General features: G+C 47.2%; 1 protein-coding gene across 1 annotated transcript; it reads right to left on the bottom strand.

Annotated features, from left to right (window-relative positions):
• Positions 1-926: 926 nt before the first annotated feature.
• LOC121729004 (eukaryotic translation initiation factor 4 gamma 2) lies at positions 927-9,490 on the bottom strand. The gene is made up of 6 exons (XM_042117374.1): positions 9,435-9,490; positions 8,112-8,279; positions 6,288-6,563; positions 4,704-5,624; positions 1,813-2,844; positions 927-1,598 (listed from the first exon to the last, which is right to left on the bottom strand). Exons 3-6 carry the CDS (start codon positions 6,411-6,413, stop codon positions 1,536-1,538), a joined length of 2,142 nt encoding a protein of 713 aa, XP_041973308.1. The 5' UTR covers positions 6,414-6,563; positions 8,112-8,279; positions 9,435-9,490; the 3' UTR covers positions 927-1,535.
• Positions 9,491-9,763: the final 273 nt, after the last annotated feature.

The following is a 9,763-nucleotide window of genomic DNA, read 5'->3' as shown; positions in this document are numbered from 1 at the left end:
TTAAATTATCGATTAATTTTTTTGGTAACATATCATCTTAAAACGCATAGATACCCTATGCGTTTTAAGATGATATGTTAAGTAAAAATTTCTGCTTTCGATTTTTCCATCCACACCCTCCTTTTGAGGATTCAATTACTAGGCTAGTTGGTAATCCTATCAGTTTGATGCGAGACGTCCGTTGCGTGCGATACCGACATGTGGACGCCTACCTTTGGGCGCTACGTCACAACTGGGGGCCTACCACCTCTACTAACGCGACACCGTTTGACAGATGAGCATTTATTACTTTACTTTATTAAGCTAGCGATCTTAAAAAAGTATATATTTCACAGCGGATTTAACAATGTTTCCATTTTTACTTTTTTTAGTAAAGTTGTAGTAAACTTTTAAAAAGTGACTAGCGAGTATGGTAATGTTATTAACAAAGTGTTCGGGAGACATGATGGTTTTAGGAAAGGTCAAGGTAGGTCCCTACTCCCTTGCAAGCGTCATAAACTGTTGTAACGTGCAGTATATGCAGTTATGCACATACGCAATAATTACTAGGGCGCTCCCCTTACACTGTCAACGGCTGACGTCAGCTGCCGTCGACTGTCGCCGACACGTGCCGTTCGTCTGTAAGAAGCCTATAAGGCGCTTTTAAGACGACGGGGCGGGACGGGCCGGTCAATTTCGCTGCGTACGCCCGTCGTAAACTGGGACACCACCACGGCGGGCAGCCGCGGGCGCGCGGCGCCAGTGCCCGCCGGGCACCCGCAGCGCAGTCTTTTTGCCTGACGTGTGCGTTGGTAATACAGGATTCCCTTTGTGCTATCGTTCGCGGCGAAATTGACCAGCCCGCCCGCCCCGTCGTCTGCAAAGCGCCTAACTGCACAGAATATTAAGGTTTTATAGAAGGTTTTGTAGCAATAAAACATCGGACAATAAATTACAGTGAAGTTTATTTTCATCCTGAATACATATTGACCGTTATTGGCTGATGCTAGAGTTCCCTTCGAGACTCTATGACGATTCACTCACCGACGCGCGACCTTCACATATCATTGGAGCATTTTTACATTTATAAAATCTGACTGTGTCTAATCTTTAAACATAGATGAAATCGAAGCAATCTTACAGTAAACCACTATGTCCGTACTCTGTCTAATATTGAAAATAAATGATCATGATAATTATTATTATAATAAAATTGATTTAAGTCGTTCATAGATATATTTTACAATTTAAACTAAAATACGCTCATACACATAAGGACAGACCGGAGTGCAATCATACATCCCGAACACTATACATTGTATACAATTGTAAAAGTATCAAAATCGAGTAAAAGGCCTACAAAAAATCATCTCGAGATACTAACATTCGTTCATGTTAAACCTAAAAATTGACCTATTTAACGCCGGCGCGCGGCGGCCCAGAGTTAAACGACAACAGAAAGTGGGTAGTTTCAACTAATCGGCTTAATAGTTATGAGATGAGCGCAAACGAAACGGCGACTCGGAGGGGCACGGCGGGGCGGGGGCGGGGGCAGCTCACTCCTCCACCTCCTCCTCCTCGGACTCCTGCTGCTGCAGCCACGTCAGCCACGCGTTCACCTGCGTCACAACCATGGATTTCGTTTACACACTTTGTTATTATGCAGTCAAGCTACATAAAAATATTTTATTTAGGTAACAAACAGCTAAATGAATATACTCAATGATAATTGATAAGTTAACAAGCAAGCCTAAAGTGTTTAGTTCTGTATTTAGTAATAGTTACTAAATACAGAACTAAACACGTATTGTGGTGTATTCGTGGCGTCCCTACCTGAAACAGCGCCTCCCCCTTGCCGGGGTACGCGTCGGTGACGTCCTCGCGCCAGGTCAGGAACGCCTCCTCCTCGCAGACCTCGAGGTTGTACAGGTACATGAACCAGCGGAGCAGCATGCCCTTGGGGTAGCGGTGGCGGTGGGCCAGCAGCTGCACGGCGTACACGGCCGCGAGCTGCAGGTCGGCGCGACCCTGCAGCAGCACCGACAGCAGCGGCGCGTACGCCTCCGCCAGCGCCTTCTCGCGCTCCAGCACGGCCTTGTCCGGCGCGGGTGCGGCGCCGCCCGCCGTCGCCGTCACGTGCTCGGCAACCAGCGCCACCAGCGCGGACACGAACGCCGCGTCGCCCTGCACGGCGGCGTCGACGTTCGCCTTGATCCAGCGGTAGAGCGCCTGCGGCTGCGGCTCGGCGGCCAGCTGCCGCGCCAGCGCCGCCCGCACCCGCAGCTGCGGCACGAGCGCCGCCAGCCCGCGCTCCTCCAGCAGCGCCAGCGCCGCCGCCGCGCCGCCCTCCGCGCCTCCCTCGTCCGCGCCGCCGTCGCCCACGTGCGCGCACAAGTTCAGTTTGCTCTCGCTGTACATCTGCTGGAGGCGTTCGAGGCCGACGACGTCGCGCAGCGCGGAGAGCAGGTCCAGCAGTAGGTCGCGCGCGGCGCCCTCGCACCAGCCGCCCGCCTCCGCCAGCGTGACGAGGCGCGCCGCAACGGCGTGCGCCAGCAGAGTGGCGAGGCGCGGGTGCGGGTGCCGCGTCAGGAGCGCTTTCAGCGCCTCGCCCGTGGGCGCCCGCTTGATGGCGGCTACGACGCGGCACGCGGCCGCCGCTAGTCGGGCTGCGGCGTCGCCCTCCTCGTCGCCGGCGAGCGCACGCTCGAGCGCCGCGGCGATGGCGCGCCGCAGGATCTTGTCCGGCGGCTGTAGGTCTCGTAGCTGCCGCAGGGGCGCCGGCTCCTCGCCCTCGGCGTCTGCGTTCGCTGCCAGTGTCTCCGTCGCCTCCACCGCTAGGCGGCACGCCTCCTCCTTGCTGACGCCCTGACGACCCACATAAAAATAATATTAGTCCTATACATCATCATTCATCTATATTAAGTAGCTATTTTGAGTGTAAATAATAAAATTGGAATAAACGACAATGATTATAATTATAAAGTGTACAATATTTTTTAATCACCGATTAGTAAAGTAATAGGTGTTTACCAATATTCTTATCCCAAACGATTTCCCCGAATAATATTGCAATGAGATGTTATATGTGCATTTTATGGAAGTTTACACGTGGGAAAGCCATGCTTCGGCACGAATGGGCCGGCTCGACAGGAGAAATACCACGTTCTCACAGAAAACCGGCGTGAAACAGCGCTTGCGCTGTGTTTCGCCGAGTGAGTGAGTTTACCGGAGGCCCAATCCCCTACCCTATTCCCTTCAAATCTCTCCAAATCGAAACGCAAAATTACCCGAATAATCATGCAATAGACGATAATGTTCAGAGCTTGACCTACTCCAGAATGATATATTGCGTTTTGCTTTATTAAATAAAAACCTTCGGCGGTAATTAAAATTGTAAATATAGCAAGATAGGCAAAAAAATTAGCTTTCATTTGAGATATAAAAAGTCTTTGATGCTTTTTTTCCACGGAGTTATTAACAAAAATCAGTTTTTCGGCTCTCCTGAACATTTTACAGGAGCGGCATTAATACGGGCGAGCAGTATTCCAAATGACTACGAACGAATGCAGAATAAAGTATTTTAATTGTTTTAATACGCGTAAAATCAGGGGAGAGTCTAAATATGAATCCTAAGGCTTTGCGAGCTTTTTTAATTATGTGGTCGATGTGCGAGTCGAATAGAAGTCTGAATTGGAATCAAAGATGACACCTAGGTCCCAGACAGTTTTTACTCTCGCTATGGTAGTATCGCGTAGTTTGTAGGGGTATACTATAATATTAGATTTACGGGTGAAGGAACATACGTAACATTTCGACACATTCAAATCTAATTTGTTGATGACACAATAGCGGTAAAAATTATTAAGATCTTTTTGAATTTTTTCGGCATCATCTATATTTCTCACCAGACATAGTATCTTCATATCGTCGGCGAATAGAAGCACTGTACAGAAAGAGAAGGCGGAAGACACATCGTTTATAAAAATATTAAACGATAAGGGTCCCAAGAGAGATCCTTGCGGTATTCCCGAAGGAATATAAGAGCATCTGGATGAGTAACCATTAAGTACTACCGTCTGGCATCTGTTGTGTACGTAGGGGGTGAACCATCTGTACAGATCCCCCCTTATGCCGATAGCTGACAACTTGTGGAGTAGGATAGTGTGATCGAGGCGGTCGTAACTCTAGCTGTAATCGGTGTATATGACGTCCACCTGTGCAGGCTGCGACATACAGCTCGACAGGTAGTCCGTCATCAGTTATGAACTAATATAGATTATAAAAAAATCTGATTTGCCCCCCCCCAGCCCAGAATCTGGGTAATTTGCCCCCCCCCCCCCCCCCCCCCATGGCCCAGAACCTGGGTACGCCCATGGTGGTCGGCGACTGACTGCTATGGTTAGCAGTCAGTCGCCGCTGCGGTCCGGTGTTGCAGACGCGGTCGGTGCTGTGCGTATGCGACTGCCGCGCCTTCCTGTCGCGGAGCCCCATGTACGTGGGCGAGAGTTCGAGCCATCTGTTCTGTAGCCAGTGTTACGAAACTCATTTTACACTGAAGTTTTCCGTCAACTTAATAATGTTGACGATTTAAAATTGTGTTGGATTGCGATTTCAGCATTTGGGTAGTCAGTGTCCAAAAACATATAAATTCGGCTTAGGTAAACGGTTATAGTAATATTTATCACACCCGTTGTCGGTGAGTTATATGCGTCGGTACTCCTCACCTTGTCCTTTTTAGGTTTGTCCTTTTTGTCGGGCGCGGGTTTGATCGTAATGGCGGGCTCCTTGATGAGCGGCGCCGCACTGGCGAAGGCCGGCGCCAGCACGGTCTGCGGCGCGAGCGGGGGTTGCGCTGCGGACGAGCGCGACAGACGGTTGGCATTGAACATGAGCGAGTTGGCGGCGGGCCGCATCTGCACGTCCTGCAGTCCGCCCGCCGACACCGTCACGCGCTTGCCGCGCCCCTCCTTGGCTCCGTTGGCGGGCGCGTGCTGCTGCTTGTAGTGGGAGCGCGAGTGCTGGTGCTGGTGCTGGTGCGACGCCATGTAGCCGGGCGAGCCGCGCTGGCGGAAGGCGTCGCGCGGCCCCAGGCCGTTGCCGAACAGCTTGTCGGAGGGCGGCAGCAGCGCCGAGGGCTGCAGCGTGAGGCCGGCCAGCACGTCGTCGAGCGGGCGCGGGCGCGAGCGGAACAGCGTGTCGCGGCGCGGCGGCGGCTCGTCGCGCAGCTGCTGCATGGGCACGGGCCCCTCGCCGGCGGTGGCGGCGCGCGGCACCCACCCGCCGCGCCGCAGCTCGGCGACATCGCGCAGCATGAAGCGGATGCGCGGCGCAAGGTCGCGCGAGGCGGACAGCGTCTCGATGCGCGCGAAGTACTGGTCCATGAGGCCGCGGCCGCGCTCGGAGTCGAGTACGCGGCCGCAGGTGCGCACGAGCTGGGCGAGGCACTCGAGGTCCTCGTGGTGGTCGGCGGCGGCGCGGCGGGTCAGCAGATTCTGGATGCAGCGGTGCAGGATGGACTCTGCCAGGATCTCCAGCTTGCCCAGCTCGCCGATGAACTTGATGTTGCCGAGCATCTTGCACTTGGCGAGGTGCCTCTTCTCCTCCTCTTCGGGTGTGAGTATCTTGTCCTCGTACGCCGCGAAAGCCTAAAACGTTTAAATAGTAAACTCGCATTTTAAAACTTTAAAACTTAAAACTTTAGCAAGCACAAGCTTCCTATCTTAAAATTTTTAATAATATTATTGTAATGTTCTTGCTGATACCTGTCTAGTCTCAGAAATACTCATGTTATTCACATACTCATGTTATTACTATTATAATAAATTATAAAAAATATATTGAATTTGAGACATGCATGCACTTACTATTCCTACTACTGAATTCTATTTTTAATACGATTGTATTAGTAGCTGTAAGTTTTCCAAGTTTCTTAAAATAAAGTTAATAAAATAATAATATTATTATGAGTCATGATTCATATTCAAAACTTTTTTTAAAGTTGTCAATATTGGGAACTTGTCGATATGCGAAATCAGAAATCCTATTCCCAAATTGACGTCCATTTCATTTTACTAATGTGCAGTGCAAAGGGATTATTTTTATTTGACGACCTCTGTGGCTCAGTGGATGGGCGTGTTGGTAGCTCAAGCCGTGGGTAGCGGCTTCGAATCCCGCCGACGGAACAAAAAAAAATCAAAAGTTCCTCAGTCATGGATATGTATGAGGTAACAGAGCGATGGATAGACACACTTCCGCAGACAGGTTTCTAACGTTCATAAAATAAAATTTAAAAATGGAAAAAAGTGAACCTGCGCCCGGTTCTCGAACTCGGTGCGGCACTTGTTGAGCAGCAGCAGCTTGAAGGTGCAGGGTTGGCCGGGCGGCTCGAAGTTGGGCGCCTCCTCGCTGAGCCGCTTGCACAGCTGCGCGTACATGGACGAGTACTTGGGCTCGTCCAGCGCCTTCTCGAAGATGAGGAGGATGACGCCCTTCAGCACCTTGTCTGAGTCCAGCTCCAGCGCCAGCAGGTCATCGCTCAGCTTCTGGAACTTCTCCGGCGTCAGCTTATTGAGGATGCCGCGCACCTGCGACAAATTAAATCAAAATAATTATTGCAAGTGTGCTAGTAACACTTTCGGAAGGTCCTTGGTGCCTAGCAGTGCCTACCATTGGTTCTCCTCCCTGTTAGGAATTACTATAGAGACAATAGGCATGATGACTATTTTTTTTTCTTATCGGTGATTGAAAGACACTTAAAAAATAGAAACATTGTTGAAAGAATGACTCTGATAGCTTAAAAATTCACCAAGATATGACAATTCAAATATGTCGTAAAAAGACCTGCCCGAAACGCTCCATACAAAGTGCTACGAAAGTATGACGTCAGTCTTTTGTAGTTTGTAGATTGCGTACAAACTTTGTAGTTTGTACGCATCGGGAGACCACTTTGTTTGACAGGTAAGTATATTAAATATTGCGTTTATGAAAGTGGTTTCATAACAAAAGTTGCTTTTAATTGCATAAGTTATCGGATAGTATACAAATATTAAGAAATTTAATTGAAAAAAAAATTCGTCTTGAATATCTAACTTTGAAGGCGCATAACAAAAAAAATTCAAATGCTATCAAACTGAAATTTTGGGAACACTTATTTTTTGTCGTGATTTCTTTATTTTATTAACAAAATCTGCTAATCTTTGACCTTGTCATCATCCCTATTGTTACGAGTTCATATAAAATGGAAGTAACATTGAAGACTAAAAATTTTAATTGTATGATAATAATATAAGTTAAAATTTATTCTATTAGATATATTTTAAAACTTTCCCTTAAATAAAAAAGTCAAAAAGATGGTTGGGTCAGTCAGGTCAATTTTAAAGTTCCTATTCAATACATACTAGGAAATAAATAGGAGCGCCACATTTCTATAGGTACCAGAGCACACGGCAAGCTGTATTTTGGGTATGCTCATCTAGATACAAAAAATCTTAACTTTTAAATCTAAATTCTATATTTTTACCATTTTAATTTTATTTTAGGAATATAAGCAACGATACAAATAAAAAAATAATGATATATTTTATTATTTTCATACGTAACTGAAAGAAGAAAAATCAGCTTTTCTTCAAAATTTTAAAGTTCAGAATCAGTTTCTATAAAAGCAATTTTTTTTAGTTCAGTTACTGAACACAAATTTCCACCAAGAACCGACAGTACAATCAACTATAGCCTTTCTCGATGAAAAGGCTACCTAACACAGAAAAATTTTTTAAATCGGACCAAATAGTTCCTGAGATAAGCGCGTTAAAATAAGCCCATTCAAATAATTTTCCCCCGTTTTTTCCACACTTTCCTCTATTTCTTCGCTCCTATTAGTATTAGCGAGATAAAATATAGCCTTCCTCGATAAATGGGCTATCTAACACTGAAAGAATTTTTCAAATCGGACTTAGTAGTTCCTGAGATTAGCGCGTTCAAACAAACAAACTCTTCCCAATTATAATATATTGGTATAGATATCAAATCACTGATTTTATAATTAATTAGGTGTGCACAGAACTCAGGTCCCAAAATCGTGTTGACTATTGTTATTCGTGCCCTTTTCTTACGGAAGGTGTGAAACGCTAACCCACCTTTCTAAAGATGACGTCGTGTTTGGCGTCGCTGTCGGACACATCTTGGTGCCGCAGCGAGGATGGCGGGACCCAGCGCCGCCTCGGGGGGACCGGCGTCCGCCCCGCGGCGCGCAGCACGGGCCCCGATTGCCGCGCGCACTCCGTCTTGCGGCCGGTGTCGCCGCCCTGAGTGGGTTTTAAAGCCGTTAAATTAAGCCGATCGCGCAATTGTCAGCACCGTACGTGCCAAACGTACCGCCCAGTACACGAAATGCGGCGCGTACGGTGCGGATGAATGTGCGAGGTTTCAGTTTTCACATCTTTTATATAAAAATGGATTTTCAAATGCGTTAGTCGCTCTAAAACTCGAAAACGGCTAAACGGATTGGGCTGATTTTAGTCTTAAAATATTCATAGAAGTCCAGGGAAGGTTTTAAAGTGACACGCAGTTCACCGGGACAGCTAGTCAATCATACAACAAATTCTAAAATGCGCCGCGTGCATGCTGACTAATGTGCGATTAGTTTTACGCGGCAATACGTTAGTAAAATATTAAATTGTATGGTAAAATCACCGAAAACAACCTTGCACTTCATAAAAGTTCCGGATTCGTGCAACAGATGGTGCTGACAGAAACAAACTCGGTCACTTCACTCCGAGTCTGATGTACTCGGTTATTTTAAAGGTAGTTCATTACAAGGTGTACCAAAACTAAGTGATAATACTTTAGGGCTTAGGCTGTGTATGTGTCCCCCATAATATGTTCACTGTGAAAGTAGCAGCGCTAAAAGAGTAACTTTTAACTTTTGTAGGAAAAAAATCATGACACTGCTGGGGCGCTTGCCCACAAGTCCCAAACTACTGCTACTTTCACGTATTATACATACACAGCCTAAACTTTACTTAGTTTTGTTACACCTTATACCTATATACGTGGGAGAGCCATGCTTCGGCACGAATGGGCCGGCTCGACCGGATAAATACCACGTTCTCACAGCAAACCGGCGTGAAACAGCGCTTGCGCTGTGTTTCGCCGAGTGAGTGAGTTTACCGGAGGCCCAATCCCCTAACCCCTACCCTATTCCCTTCCCTACCCTCAACTATTCCCTTCCCTTCCCTACCCTCCCCTATTACCCTATTCCCTCTTAAAAGGCCGGCAACGCACTTGCAGCTCTTCTGATGCTGCGAGTGTCCATGGGCGACGGAAGTTGCTTTCCATCAGGTGACCCGTTTGCTCGTTTGCCCCCTTATTTCATAAAAAAAAAAAAAACCTTGTATAAATTACCATAAAATTGCTGTATTTTACCAACGTTTTCGGTAAAAGTAATTTTGCAAGCCTACCTGAGAGCTCCGCGACCGTCCCTCTCCCTGTCCCGCTGATCGCCTCGGTCCTTCTCCTGTAACACACGGTGGTAATATTAGATTGATATTATGCTGTTTTACCTGTTGTTTACTTATACACTATCCGCCAGCGTGAAAACAAAGTTAGCATAATACTGGGCGAGACATAATACTTTTTATCGCGGGATACTTTTTCGCGCTGGCGGATGGTGTAGCATAGTATAATACTAGCTATTTGACCGAGCTTTGCTCGGTATTCGATTAAACACGAATAAAATGACATTTTCTAAAAATGATTCCCAGCTAGATCGATTTATCGCCCGCGAAAC

Source organism: Aricia agestis, chromosome 7 (assembly GCF_905147365.1).
Source record: "Aricia agestis chromosome 7, ilAriAges1.1, whole genome shotgun sequence".
Classification (NCBI taxonomy): domain Eukaryota; kingdom Metazoa; phylum Arthropoda; class Insecta; order Lepidoptera; family Lycaenidae; genus Aricia; species Aricia agestis.
This window is presented reverse-complemented; position numbering and strand designations above follow the sequence as displayed.